This window comes from Lynx rufus, unplaced genomic scaffold (assembly GCF_022079265.1).
Source record: "Lynx rufus isolate CCGP_SWC_20201006 ecotype Redwood Valley unplaced genomic scaffold, mLynRuf1.p SCAF_1, whole genome shotgun sequence".
NCBI classification, from domain to species: domain Eukaryota; kingdom Metazoa; phylum Chordata; class Mammalia; order Carnivora; family Felidae; genus Lynx; species Lynx rufus.
In genome coordinates this window covers 144,757,447-144,773,431 of record NW_025814823.1, presented here as the reverse complement: position 1 = coordinate 144,773,431, position 15,985 = coordinate 144,757,447, and the positions used below count along the sequence as shown (strand labels likewise).

Below are 15,985 nucleotides of genomic sequence, written 5' to 3'. Positions count from 1 at the left end.
ATCAATACAATAATAACATCAGCTGTATTAATAGCTAACAGAAGTGCTTTAAACATGTGGCAAAGAAAAAGCAATAAATAACATCTGGACATGAATCAAAGGCAGAGGTGGCTCCTGAGTATTTTTCCTCCGGGTGCACTGAAAAAAATGACTTATTCAATATATTCAACCTTCTAGCGTTTTTCATTATAGATGTTTTTTTCAAACTTAGATAAGAGCAGTCTCGGCTTATAGAAATAAATTACGATGTATCATACTTTTCAATCAAAAGCCCTTTCAGAAATAGAATACTAGTTACAGAAACATTTATTTGCATTCTCGCATATTATAAAGCTCCAGTCAATTAGTATTTTTTCAGTGAATTCCAAATGCAAGAAAAATACAAAATAAGACCTCTAACAATCAAAACTGCAATTCAACAAGTAATTCAATTTAATCCAATGCCCATCTTTCAGGTATCTATAATGGAAAACAACAGATAAGGCAGGAGAGAATTCGTAAACACTGCCCTTCAGAGTTACAATTACTGGCAGAGACAGGCGTGCAAACATGTACCTACAATACACAAGAGGACGAAATACATGCATCGGGAGCAAGGGGCAGGAAACCAGGAGGAAGGTAAATCCATTCTAACTGAAGGGAAGGGGAGAGAAAGATGAGGGAACATTGTAAAAGGCTCTCTAGAGGTGTCTGACCTGAGCCTGGAAGGCCAAGCAGACCTTCGATAGGCACGGAAGGGATGGAAAAGGGCATTCCCAGGCCCCAGGCTGGGGAAAGCACACGTGAAGGCACACAGGCAGGCAAGTGCCAGGAAGGCAGAAAGCCAATATGGGAACACAGTCTCTGCGGAGGAATACAGGGGGAATTAGGCAGGCCTGATGTTGTTAGCATTATATTCCACTATATTTAAAGGAAAATTAGTATCAGAAGCCAAAAACTGAGAAAAGTTATCATTTCCTAAAATAAACTTCCAAACTTTAACATATGTGTACTTTCTCTCTTTATAAATAAATAATGGAAAATAGAACAGCACGTGTTAAACTTTTTTAAGTATTCTGTGCAAAAATTTATGTGCACAGCACAAGTAACGTCTTATTTGATGAGGTAAAAAAAAAATTTTTAAGCAGCACATTTTGGCAGGCAACGGAAATGCAAATATCTTCAAATGTTATTGGCACATTCTGAACAAAAACTACATTAAAGGTTAATCCTAGTTCCAAAATCTATGTGTCACTGCTCACCAAGTTCAAAATCATAAATGTGTGCAATGCATTGTCTCAAATCAATTCCGTGGGGCATGGTCCCTTCCCTCAGAACACTTAAGCACTTAAAAAAAGAACTCTGGATGAGGTTTACTCCTTGCACTCTGCAATGAGGGCCCTGGAGGGAGGGACACTGTTAGGCTGTTGCTTCTCCAAAGTTTCTGGCACAAATATCTTCAACACTTCAAAAGCTTAAAATACTGGGTGATGCTCGGAAAGCACACATCCCACAAACAAGATACATGCACCATTACCAAAGCGTGTCAGGGGTCAACAGACATTTCGTTTGGCAACTGGAGATGCCAACTGAATCAAATCATATCATGGGGGGCTGATCCAGAAGTGCTGATGAAGAATGGGAACAAGAGACAGCTGTTTTCACTTCGGACATTGTCCCCACCACTATGTGAAAGGGCTTTGAGCAATGCAAGTTTCTCTTGGGCCTTTGCCTGTATATCGTCGCCACCTGGCACTGCCACTCTCATCGGCCAGACCGATCTGTCCTCCTTGGAGCTGTAGAGAATGTCTGGTCCACTGAGGAGGAGAGTCCAGTCAGAATGTAACTTACTGTCCCACTCGTGCTTTACTATTATTGTGTTGCTGTTTTTCATGGCCCCTGAAAAGAAACAGCACAAAGGTGGGCCTCAACCACAGCCTCGGTCAAGGCCACGGAGGTGTCCTGCATGAACGGTATCAATCACACAGCTACATCAAACCTGCTCCAAAATGGTTTCCGGGATCTGGCAATGATAATGCGTAAGTCGCAGAGATGACTAAGACAGCGGGTCTACCAAACAAGGACTTACCTTGGCGGATAAAAGTTTGGCTGGTGTCCAGCAAAATATCACAACCCTCTACGATCATTCTTTCTATGGCAAGGTTCTTCCTTATGTTTTCAGTGTCACTCACTTCATCATGCATTATCCTATAGACACAGCACAGACAGATCACAGTAAGAGATATTTTCTGTAGCCCTAGCAGGTATGCAAAGAAGAGCTCCCTCTGGGAAGTTCAGTTTTGACTTGCATCAGTATAAAAGAGACTGTGGGGAGAGCAGACTTCCAGGCCTCAACAAGCCATGACCCAAACCAAAGCCAGTGTACGTGATTCTAAATGACAAGCGGGTCACAAACCAATGAATACCCTGGGGAATGCAACAGGAAAGCAAAGTATTATTTTATGAACAGCAACCTTCATTGAAATTAGGATGCCATTTGTTAGAGGTAGAGCAAATTAGAGGACTTTATACCATTTATTCCATATAAGCTAAAGGAACACAGATGTAAATAATTCCTTGAAACACTGAAAAGTCACTGAAAAATGCAAAATATACATTCTCTAGCTTCTTGCCAAATATGAACACAAGGATTCCAATAAAGGTCGTTTTCCTATTATCCTGAAAGAAACATAAACCCAAATACAGCTATAATCTCAATTATATAAATTCACATGCTATAAAAACATTTTCAACAATATATATTTTTCTTGGTTAAAATTAACATGTATTCTGATTCAGTACCATCTGAAGACCTAGCATTTAATATTCAGGTGAATCTGAGAAGCTGGTCTGTGTCTTGCTTCTTGTTGCCTGGACATATATATTAGGTTTCCACAGAGACTAACTTGCTGCTTTCTCTAATCAAGCATTTATTATGAGTTCTCCACATACCTGGACAGTTCCTCTAGTTTTGACTTAGCAAACTCCAGACTTTTCCTTTCCACATGCTCATGGGGTGTATGAGCTAGGAGTTCGTGAAGTGTGATGATATACCTGGGGATCTAAATGCAAAGGCCAGCATGAGCAAGAGGTCAGGATGAACAACACTGGAACACTCTCTACTGTGCCATCATCATGTCTGAGAAACTCATCTCTACCTTTACAGTTTTGAAACAAAGTATACTTCAAACCACACACACACACACACACACACACACACACACACTTCACCAAAAGCACAAAAAAAGAGTAACAAAATATTATGTTCCAGAGAAACAATTGTTTCTTTAGGTTTTTTAATATAATCATATATTTCTTAATCACAAATTTTGAAAATTGGTTCATGGGGAAACATACAGCTATAATCAAATCACAAGAATCTGTATTTTAGGTATATTTGTTCACAATTTTTTTTAAATTTGGAATCCTACTGCAATATTCTGTTTAAGAATTAAAACTTGGGAGAAGAAGATATGTTCACCTTTATTACATTCTCATCCTACTTTACCTTAATTCATTCTTCTAGCAGTAAAAAGTATTGTTTAATTAGATTATCTACTTGTAGTTTTGCTTATAGATAAACTATCTGAATTCTGTCAAAGGCAGAAACTCCACCAGGCCTATGAAGATGTTAATATAACATAGTAGAGTTTTAGTTAAAGTTATAGTGATTCTACATATTTATTTATTTTAATTTTTATTTATTTTTGAGATCAGAGAGAGACAGAGCACGAGTGGGGGAAGGGTAGAGAGACAGGGAAACACAGAATCTGAAGCAGGCTCCAGCTGTCAGCTGTCCAGAACCCAAAGCAGGCTGAGCTGTCAGCACAGAGCCCGAAGCGGGGCTCGAACCCACGAACCATGAGATCATGACCTGAGCCGAAGTCATATGCCTAACTGACTCAACCACCTAGGTACCCCTCTACATATTTGTTTTTTACTGGCTTACAAACTAAAATCTTTTAGAAAGCTGGGGTAGTGGGCTAATTATAATACCCACACACATGAACAACAGGCACCATAACCCCACCTGCTATGGGTCAGATTGGAGCTCAAGGTTTGCATGTACACCTAAACCTCCAGCAACAAAAGGGGAATTTGCCCATTTTACACAGATAAGGAAACAAAGTGTGAAGAGGTCTGGTAACTTGCCCAAGGTGGTGTCACAGCAAATGACGGAGCCAGCCATGATTATGGTGGCTCTGACCAATGCAGGAACCCACGGGGTCTCTTCTCTGGGGCCTGAGGTCTCACTAGGCCCTTGAAAGGCCTTCTAAGAATGAAGAAAGTGAAAGAGCCTCCCAGGGTACTATGGCTAGCTCCTTCCGTCCAGTCCTGAGGTGCTGGCAGCTCTGCCCACGGATCTGCTGTTGCTCTTGTGCAGGTGGTGGCCTTCACCGGTTACTTACTGATGTTTACTGAGGGCCCATGTTTAGGCATGAGCACAAAGGGCAGTGCCACAGCACACACACGGCTCTGCAGCTGATATTCTGGGATCAGGTCCTAAGGAATGTCATCGTATTAAGGTTTTGGAAGTTCAGACAGACTCCTGATAGGAGGGAGACCCCTCCCCTGTAAGACACATGGAGGGCACTTTCTGCCTCTCCATTCCATAAACTTCTCCTGGTAAAGGCTCTTGGGATACATACACTTTCAAATATCCCTTCTGCACAGTGCCAAGATGGATAACAGTTTGCCTCTAAGTCAGTAGTTCTATAAGAAAATCAAGGCAATCAACAGCTAATGTACTAAATTTTTCATAACAAAGAAGGTAGGAGTGGGAGAGCCTGACGCTTATAATGCATGCACTGAAAACCCACAAAACTAAGTTTAGTCAATAGCTTCAGGATCCTCCCCCATTAATTAAATCCATTTTAGAGAGCTCCTTGGCTAAGGTTCAAGTAGATAGATCTGAAATTCAGAAGCCGGTCCTTTCTACTTTCTGGTATAGGGACAAACAAGCCTGAAGCTGCCAAAAAGCAGGGAAAGGACATTCTGCAGAGAAGTGGATGGCTCTCCAAAGAGCTCGTGTGTATATTCAAGAGCTGATTATAAATCTGTTCCCCCCAAACCCAAGAATCACAGTAAGTACTGTCTAGATGAATCATAATGCTCTTCTCAACTATGGAACAATACTTGTCACTTTATAGACATTAATTAGCCTGCTTGCCAATTACAGTAAATAGGTGGCTAGAGCCGCAAAAGGCTACTTTCTGGAGAACATCTAACAGCACTGTTCTTATCAGGGGCAGATTTCATGATTGGCTTACCTATGGACTTATGAGCAGCTGAAGCCAATTTAAACAGTACCAGTCGAGCCACTGCCTTTGCTAATTAAAAATTACATTAATGACTACATTAGTTTCCATAACAAATTTCTTGGCAACACTTGGACTACTTGTCTGATGGTTAAATTGAGGATAAATTAACTGCATCATCCAAATTCAACAATTCCTCTATGTTTCCATAGCTCAACATAGAATATCAACAGCAGCAAATGACTTACTTGACAAAGAGCCCAGTAAAAGGTCTACACATAAATAGGCTAAAAGCTCCAATCACCTCTCCTCCTCTGTGCCTAACCCCTGCCCCCATATCTAGACTCAAGAAAAAGTCTGGTCAGAGGTCCCTTGGTAGCATGAACTAGCATGCAGAGGGAAGTAGAAACAGCTAGACCCTCCAAGGAAGCAAATGTTTTCATGACTATTTCACCTCATTTGTGAAAGAACCAAGAGGGAACAAGAGGGATAGAATGAACCCAGTAAGAGAAAACCTCCAAGCTTCTAGAAAGTGCAATTTCCCCCTCAGTGGTCCATAGGGTCACTCCTAGGGAGAAGGCAGAAGGAAGAGACACCAAGCAAACAAGACAAAGAAGAGGCACCAAGGAGAATGAGGCTCTTAGGTAGCACACTCTGATAGCTTCCTCTCTTGATCATCCAGAATAGTGATAGGGCAGCAAATAGATTAAGAGCTGTTCTTTCAGTTTACACATCTTGCAGTTTGGACCAATTCTGGCTAAATTCTTCAATTTGAGGCTTCTCCTAGAAAAATGGCTCTCCTAAGCTGAGACCTTTGGTTACCCTGGTCTGGAAGAAGCCAGAGACCTCAACATTTGACCCTTCAGCTAAATTGTAGGGTTTCGGGCCACCACAGTCTCAGGATGCGGGTTCCTAGACAAACACCAGGCTCCTTGCACCACCATCGTGTGATCCCCCCAGGATCACAGCCAGATAGCTAGAGCTCTGGGAGACAACTGGAGATCAGGTCCTCAATTTTAAGAGTAAGAAACAGAGATTTAGATTGGTTCAATTATTTTCCTCAATGCTATGACTGAAGAGTGAGCAAGACATCCAGGTCTCCTCAAGATTCGTAGTCCGATGGTCCTTTCCTCACATTGTAGGAATTCCTTGGGGTCAATCAAAATGCCAAGCCATTCTTATTGGGCTTAAACTCCAGGGAAAAGGAGAGAGGGTGACAGAAGTGCATCTCAGCATTTTCAAGAAATCCAAAGGGCTTTCCAAGGCCCTCCATTCGACTGTGTTTGGACACCTCCCCTACAGATCAAGTGCGGTTCTGTCTGTTGCTTTAAAACCCTGAGAAAATGACACCAAAGGGAAATTAAATAGCCCGTGGGAAGGCATTAGTGCACTGTCAGAAAGGGAGCTAGGTGCCTCCCAGAATGTTCCATGTGTCTTTCACAACCATTTCTTTGAATATTCACCTGAAATCGAGTTGCTGAAAAGACACAGTTTAGGGATTGTAATCATAATCTGGAGGTAACTGCCAAAGACACAAACAGAATCTCAGAACACTGCATTATATAAAACTTGTTTCACTATAAATAAAAGCTTAAATTATAATTTTTATAAGGTTAAAAAAAGCAACTTTTTGTTTTTGCTTTGAAGTTTTTCTTGGAAAATATTTCTTCAGAGAGGCAAAAAGTTCAAACAATTCAGTTCCATGAAAAAAAAACACAATACCATTATAAAGTTTCACTATATTTAAGTTGTTTCAAATACATCCTTTTGGTTTTTAAAAAATCTTGCTAAACCTCTGTGGTGACTTCCATGATTTCAAAAAGGATTCACAAACTTTAGGACAAACAATTATGAACCAGAGCAACATTTCTTTCTCAGGCTACAAAATGGTCAGCCAGGGTCAGCAATGCCTGTGCAGGGGGGCAAAACTCTCTGCAGAAGCCCTAACACACATGATTAGGAGAATCGGTTTACCACATGACAATCTGGAGGCCTGGCCAGAAGCCCCATAAATTCCACAATAAGAACACTCAATGCCTTTCCAAAAGAGCAGAATCGACACTTTTCAAAGGAACAGGAGATTCAATTCACATTTGGGCCTCCTCTGTTCTCACTCAAGGACTCTTAACAGTAAAGCTCTAGGTACAGGTAAGAACACAAGTATGCTTGATCTCTCCGGGTGCTCTAACACCCAAAAGTAAATGTCATGACAAGCCCCAGCCTCAATTCAGCAACCTGACTAGGGGCCAAGACTCCCCAGGTCCAGCCAGTGTCTCCAGACCCTATATTTTCATAGCCTCTGTGACCCAGGATGTCCTCCTTTTGGTATCCGGAGCTCCAGACAAACTCAAGACCAACTTCAACAGCAATTGTAACAGGGAGGGGAGGATGGGAAGGAAAACAAAGACTTTCCCAGCAGTCACTCCACCCCTCAGGAGCCTTTTATGCCACCAGCATATACTGGAACGTTTGCACAGCATCCTATTTCTGTAAACCTGATAATATTTTTAAACATGCTGGAGGAGGAGACTCCATGGAAGAAGTCTGTGTGGAATCTTTCTGTAAAGAGAAAACTGTGCTACTTTTCAAAAACCATTCCTGATTTAATTGCTTCAAAAATGCCTGGTTTAAAAAAAAAATGCCTGCTTTTCTCCCATATGCTACACAGAGGGAAAATGTGTGGCATAAATTTGTTTCTCTCAGGGTCAAGCTCAGGACAGTTGATGCACATTTGCCATAATTCCACATGGGGCATACTTAAACTTGTCACTCTGGTCACCCTATGTTTCAGTACCACCAAACTGGAACCGATGACTTATAAAATGCATCCCAGATGACTTACCTGGAACATTGGATAGGTCAAGAATGTTTCCAGCATCCTCCCCTCACACGCGGGGTTGGCTTCGTACTGTTTTAAGAGTTTGTCGAAATCTCGGTTTTGCTTACAATTGGCAAGCACTTGGAGGCTGTACTGGTGATTACGCACAAATTCTTGATAAATGTTCAACATGGGGAGCAAAATATCAAACAGATCAGCTGGAAAAAAGAAGTAAACATGGCAGTTTTTCTTGGTCCTTGGTAAGTTATCTAAGGTACAAGGAGAGACTGTGTTCACTCAGTGGAAATGGCACAGAGTAGCTCCCAGCATCATGTGTCACACGTGCACAGGGCCCCCTTCCAGATGCTTGAATGACTGATTTGGTAGAATGCACGGGGGCAGGGGGAGGGGGTGCACAGAGCCCAACTCTAGCCCCAAATGAACAATGACAGGCCAGGAGAAAGGGCTGAGAGGGCAATAAAACAGATTCCCAGTGCCTAAGGAAGCTCTCAGGTCAAGAGGGAAATTCAGACAGGTTAGGCTGACTAATGTTGAAGTTATTTTGCTTTAATTGTAGACATATTAAGAGAAAATCTTTTATCTCTAAAGCATGCACTTACCTAAAATTAAGGTAGGCCAGTTTGCTATCCTTGCCTTCAGTCCTTGATGAAATATTTCATGAAGAAACATAATTGTTTCACTATAAAAAATTGAAAAATAATATAATCTAGTCACTTCTTTGTCCAATAAGTCCACTGAGTCCTTAAAGCCTTAATAAATACATGATTTGCATGCCTCCCAGGGCCTCCAAATTGTATACACAATAATAACATGGATTATACTAGCCCTCATAAACCAATTTGTCTTTCAAACGATCTCGAAAATTCTGAGCTAGGCTTCAACTACTGGAAGACAGTAAACAGCAAATCATTGGCATATAACCCTCTTCATTATGTTTGATAGCAACATCTTTCTACTGTTAGGATTTAACACTACAACTGATAATCAAAAAATTAGTTATGATCCTTTTTCTCTTCAGTTTGATTCTAGATGATAACTAAGGGAAAAGACTCCCTCTTTCACTAAAATGAGTTTTGACAGGAAAGAGGGGAAAAGAATCCACAGCAAAGATTTGGCAGAACTCTACCATAACCGCTCCTAAGACGCCCAAGATGGAAATGTAAAAGAATCCTCTGAAAAGGACTAAACCTACACAGAGATGCTATAAGGAGAACTATGCATAGAGATCCAAATCTCTACAAGGTTCAAGAAGAGCAGTTACCAAAGTAACTTTTGCTTTCTCCTCATTACAATTAATTCATTGGATTGAGCCTCTAAAGCCTTTTCTTAACTAGCACATCCTACACAATCAAATACATAATTATTCATGTAAGTGAGATATTCTGGTTTGTTGGAGTCAAATTCAATTACAATAAACATCAATGGGAAATCCTTAACTTTTTCCAAATGGTCCATGAAACAAAATACATATGGCTTGAAGATGATAATTTGTTTTTCATTTATAGCAATTTTAACTAAGCAGTGTTCGTTGTTCAAGGATTTCAACCAAATCTAGTTTGGCAGATATTGGGGTTTTTTTTGTATTTTTTTATTTTTTAACATTTTTATTTATTTTTGAGAGACAGAAAGAGATGGAACACTAGTGGAGTAAGGGCAGACAGAGAGGGAAACACAGAATCTGAAGCAGGCTCCAGCTCTGAGCTGTCAGCACAGAGCCTGACAAGAGACTCGAGCCCACAAACTGTGAGATCGTGACCTGAGCCAAAGTCTGACGCTCAACCGACTGAGCCACCAGGCGCCCTTAGTTTGGTAGATACTGTATGTTAGTCTTTTAACCTCCTTTCTATTCTCCTTTTAGGTGGACATGATGGAGAGCTACAGCTAAACTTCCCAGACTGCCTTGCAAATGAGGCTCCGAATGTAAATTCAGTTCCACCAGTTGCACCAATAGGTGCACCTGGTAAGACATGGAAAGTAGGAGAGGCCATCTTCCTATTGCTGAAAATCAGTCATGAAGATGTGAGTGTTTCAGGGGCAATTTCAGCACCCAGCTTCGGTGTTCTAGTTTCTAGGCAACAGCTTCCTAGACCTGAGAGGCAGATATGGTGGCAATGGCAGTGGCTGTAGTTTCCTAACTTCTGAATCACATCTACAGTGCTGTGCTCTTGAACTCAAAGCTCCAGGGGAGCAGCTCCCTGGCTTTGCTCTTCCAGCTCTTCCAAAGAATTGTATAAGCAGTGAAAATGTCTGCATAACTTAAGAGAAAATTACACAGTAATTTTGTCCTTAAACATCCTTTGTCCTTAAAATGTCCTTAAATGCAGGCTGGGAGGTGGACAAAATAAAGGAGATTAAGAGCACACTTCTTGTTTTGAGCACTGAGTGATGTACAGAATTACTGAATCATTACACTGCACATCTGAAACTAATATAGCACTGTATGTCAACTAAACTTCAATAATAAAATAAAACAAAGTAAAAAAAAATAAATGCATAAAAAGCCTAATTCTTTAAAAAGCCAAATTAAAATATTTTGCAGTAACTTTTTGTTCTTTTTCTTTTAAAAAAAATTTTGTTTGACTAGAGTTGATACATAGTATTACATTACCTTCAGGTGTACAACTTAGTGATCTGACAAGTTTATACCTTATACTATGCTCACCACAAGTATAACTACAGTAAGTCCCGTTACATCATTATTACAATACAAGTGATTGTATCCCTTATGCTCTGCCTTTTATTCCCATGACTTCTTCATCCCATAACTGGAGGCCTGTATCTCCCTCTCTCCCCTTCACCCATCTTACCCAACTCCTCAACCCTCATGTGGCAACCACCAGTTTATTCTCTGTATTTATGGGTCCGATTCTGCTTTTTGTTTATTTATTTATTTTTAGATCTCACTAATGACTGGAATCATATGTGTATTTGTTTTTCTTAGTCTAACATGTTTCAAGAAGCGCGACAGGTTCCAGGGCCATCCACACTCCCTCCGATGACACAAAGTCATCCCTTTCTATGACTTTGTAATATTTGATATTATTTGACAGCTTTTGATGTTTTCATGTTGTTTTTACTTTTGAACCATGTAAATTTCTTCAAAAACAAATAAATGTATTCAAAATAAATAAATAAGTAAATAGATGAATTAAAAAATAAATAATTTTTAAGTAAAGCACCCAGGCACTCCCTTTCTCCCCTTCTCCTCTTCCCTTGTTTATTTTTTCCATAGTGCTCATCACCATATAATATACTACATATTTCACTTATTTACTATTCATTGTCTTCCCACATCAAAATTTAAGTTACATGAAGGCAAGGGTTTCTGCTTTGTTCACTGATGAACACTCAGCAGGAAGGACACTATAAATATTTATTGAGCAAATTAATTTGCTAGAGATTCTCAGGCCCCCTGTTAGTTTTTCTTCTTCCTAAAGTATGTCTGTATAAATTACATGTAAAGACCCATTACTCACTCCAGCTCCCTCAGCTTATGAAGATTATCTTTCCCAACACACACACGCCTACACAATGACAAGAAAACATGTCACACAAAGAAAAGACCCAGAAAACTAAATGCCATGATTCAAGATAAAGACATGTAAACTCACACAAATAATGAAACACAAATAATAGCTTTCTTATTTTTAATATCATAAGCTCATAAAGGTGAACTTATGATTCCTATTCTTTTAAGAGTAAAGTAAAAATTCTTTTAAGAAATAGAAATGGGTTTTTCACATGACTCTTTGATTTACGCCAAGACAAACCTGTTGAGAAAAATGCTGCTAACATCATCATGGCTGATGGGAGGCTTCTTGGAGCTGGCCGCCATTCGCAGGGGCCGGAGGAAGCCATTGACCAGGATGTAGAGCTGGTGAACATACTCCGACTCAGCTTCAACCATGGTGAACACAATCTGGTTTCTCTTCCTCATGCTTTCAGCATGAGGAGAACAAATGTAATCCTGCACAATGGTCTTCCATTTCCTTCTACACAACCATCCTCTCATGAAGCTCTGAACCTACAGAACAACAACAGAAAGAATCTCAGGGAGGTGTGAGGCTGTCTTTGAATAAGCCTGTCAGTAAGGGTTTTCATTCCACGCCATATAAAACACTGCTTTTTTGTTACAGCGCTAATGGTCCCATCACTAGAATAAATTGTGGCAGGCTTTTCCAGATAGCAGAAAAAATAGGATTTAAAAATAACATTTTTCTCAGTGTCACAAGTTTCTTCCATATCTTAAGCTCTTTAAGACTGCCAATATGGACACCAGAATGTGATAATATTACATAATTTGTTATTAACATGTTAATAAAGAAATACATTGAAGGTTTACTCTTTAACAATATAAAATCAGATACTAAAAATTTTTAATTGTGTTAAAAAAGCACATAACATAAAATTTACCATCTTAACCATTTTTAAGTGTATAGTTAGTTCAGTAGTGTTAAATATTTCACATTGTTGCATAACAGATTTCCAGAACTTCGTCTTGCAAAACTGATACTCTATACCTACTGAACAACTCCCCACTTCTCCCTTCCCTCAGCCCCTGCTACCCACTATTTTACTTTCTGTTGCTGTGAATTTAACCACTTTACATAGCTCATGTAAGTAGAATCACACAGTATCTACCTTTTTGTGACTGGTTAATTTCACTTAGTATACTGTCCTCAAGGTTCATCCATGTTGTACCATGTGCTAGGATTTCCTCCCTGCTTACGGCTGAATAATATTCCATTGTGTGTATATTTTGTTTATCCATTCATCTGCTGATAGATATTAGAGTTGCTTCCAACTCTCAGCAATTGTGAATAATGCTGCAGTGATCATGGGAGTGCAAATGTCTCTTCCAGATCCTGTTTTCAATTCTTTTGGATCTATACCCAGAAGTGGAAATGCTGGATCATGTGGTAGCTCTATTTTTAATTTTTTGAGGAATGACCGTACTGCTTTCCACAGCAGTTGAACCACTTCACAATCCTACCAACAGTGCACAAAGGTTCCAATTTCTCAACATCCTTATCGACACTTAGCTTATTTTTTTTTATGGTAGTCATCCTAATGGGTGTGTGGTGACGTTACACTGTGGTTTTGATTTCCATTTCTCTGATGTTTAGTGATACTGAGCAGCTTTTCATATGTATATGACTTCTCCAAAGATCACATGTATATTATTTCATCTCTGGAGAAATGTCCGTTGCCCATTTTTAAATCAGGTTATTTGATTTGTTGTCATTGAGGGTTTTTTTTACGAAGCTCAAAAAAAAATAAGTGTTAGACATCAGCTCATCTGACCCCTTCTGTTTATAGATGAGTAAACGAAATTTCATGGTAAGTCACACAGGAAAGATGCAATCAGAGTTGGCATTCTTTAACCTGCTTTTTGTTAACTCTAAGGATTCTCTCTCAGCCACACGGTGAAAACACATGTGAATGATTTGCAATGGAGATTATTTTGTGAAAAGAAACATGAAATATAATTAAAAATCGATTCTGTAGACAACATGATAGCCTCTAAAATTGATCTGAATTCCCTAGGTATGATTTGAAAAATAACAGACAAACCTGTACGTTTTAGCCAACAAATATTTACTAAACATCTTTCAAGTGTCCAGGTAAATGCTGGGGGCTAGCCAGAAAGGTGCATGTCATAATCCTTAACCCCAAGGCTCAGCACTAACCTGCTGGGTAACTTTGAACTCCAGTCCTCTATTTTCTCACCTACAAAATAATGGACCAAAAAAAATCTGAAGTGCTTGCTAAATATAAAACAGTTATATGATTATTTATTAGGGTGTGTCATAGCTAAGTGGCAGATTCAGCCACAAAGCAGGTTGCAAATCCATATATGATTGACAGCATTAAATGACTACCAAATCTCTTTTTAGTATTATTGTTATCTAGTCAACATATTCTTACACTCCTTATTGTTTCCCTACTATTTCACCCATATGGACTAAATTGTCATGTATTTAAACAACTGCTCTTCTGTTGCAATGTTTAAAATTCTTTCATTTACCTACCAATGTTGTCATCATACTATCAGTGTTAATGCAGGCATTCACACAGCTGTGATGCTTCAAACAATAAAAATTAGCCACATTTTAATAGAATTATGTGGGGGAATTTATATGCACATTATCTGGAGAAATCTAATGGAAAACTTCTTTGTCATATAATAAATTTCAATTTTTGGTTCCTTGAAGATAAAAAAATTATGTTGATATTTGCCAAATCAGAATAGAGAAACTAATTCATTTAAAACACTTTTTGCCACACAGACATTAGAATGACTGGGCTATAAAGCACAACAGAATTAATTTCAAAGCCTACTTAACAAGTTCAAAAATATATTGTTTAATTGCTTCTACTGAGAAACAGGAAGGTATAAAGTGTAAAAAGCATTTATTTTATCACTATTCTTCCATTTAACAGAAATATTTTCAAAAATCGCCTTAATCAAATTTTGTGTTAAACACAATCTTTCTGTTTACTTAGTCAGGTGTTGCCTGCTGAGCTGGTGTACTTTTCATACTAACAGACCAGTTTCTACGAAAAAAAAAAAAATCCTGAAAACTGTACTTCACTCATCTCTTTGTTTATAGACAACTTCATACTACTAAAAGGCAAGAGCATTAATCTTGTAACAATAACATAAACTCAATTCAATTCAGAATGTTTTGAATTCTAAGAAATTAATGGTGGTATTTCACTTTTTATTCCTTAAAAACTGAAAACACTTCAATTTAGTTCTTAGAAGCATTTCTGTATCAAACTCTGAGCAATGTTTCAAGTTTTGTTACAATTAAAGGGGAATAATTATGTAGCATATAAAAAACAAGAATAAGAAAAACATTAAGATGAAATAAAGATTTGAAGGTATATATCCATAAAAAAAGTTCTATAACTGTGAAGCTTTTCACATAATGGTCACAAAGCTAAGTAGATGATTTACACAAGCGAATTAAGATAATAGAACTCAAAACCTAAAATGACATAAATCAAATACAGTAGACCAGAGTGAGTACCAGTGTCTGTCTAACTGCAAAAGTTGTACACAGGGGCACCTGGGTGGCTCAGTCGGTTAAGCGGCCAACTTCGGCTCAGGTCATGATCTCGCAGTCATGCCCCGCATCAGGCTCTGTGCTGACAGCTCAGAACCTGGAGCCTGCTTTGGATTCTGTGTCTTCCTCTCTCTCTGCCCCTCCCCTGCTCTATCTCTCTGTCTCTCAAAAATAAATGAACATTAAAACAAATTTTTTTTAAGTTGTACACAGGAATAAGTGACAGTTTAGTAAGCAGATCTGTTGATCGTGTGGATGTTAAACAAGAAAGTAATAATGATAATAAAACAGAAATCTGAGATGTATTTAATTAATAGTCTCACATGTTCAAAAAAATCCTTTCTAAATAAGCACTGAAATCTAAAGCTAAAAGAAATATTTTTAAAATGTCACTTAAAAATACTCCCCTATACAGACAACGGAAACCAATTGACAATAAATTTCATATTTAAAAAAATAAATTAAAAAAAACTACTCCCCTAGGGGCATCTGGATGGTTCAGTCAAACATCTGACTCTTTTTTTTTAATGTTTGTTTGTTTGTTTGTTTGTTTGTCTTGAGAGAGAGATAACAAAAGCAGGGGGAGGGGCAAAAAGAGAGGGAGAAAGAGAATCCCAAGCAGGCTCTGTGCTTGTAGCCTGATGCTGGACTCGATCTGACAAACCAGGAGATCACAACCCAATCTGAAATCAAGAAGGGACACTCAACCAACTGAGCCACCCAGGCGCCCCAAGCCTCCCACTCTCGATTTCAGCTCAGGTCATGATCAAGCTCCTGAGATCAAGCTCCATGTTACACTCCATGCTAAGCGTGGCATCTGCTTGGGATTCTCTCTC

General features: G+C 39.0%; 1 protein-coding gene across 2 annotated transcripts in view; it reads right to left on the bottom strand.

The window, feature by feature from the left end:
- RASGRF2 (Ras protein specific guanine nucleotide releasing factor 2) overlaps positions 1-15,985 on the bottom strand; it is a 237,149-nt gene that overhangs the window by 124,211 nt on the left and 96,953 nt on the right. For both annotated transcript variants that reach the window (XM_047070691.1, XM_047070764.1), the window contains exons 5-9: positions 11,847-12,100; positions 8,676-8,755; positions 8,080-8,273; positions 2,932-3,041; positions 2,069-2,187 (exon numbers count right to left, since the gene is read on the bottom strand). In XM_047070691.1, the coding sequence (XP_046926647.1) occupies positions 2,069-2,187; positions 2,932-3,041; positions 8,080-8,273; positions 8,676-8,755; positions 11,847-12,100 (757 nt within the window). The remainder of the gene's footprint in view (positions 1-2,068; positions 2,188-2,931; positions 3,042-8,079; positions 8,274-8,675; positions 8,756-11,846; positions 12,101-15,985) is intronic.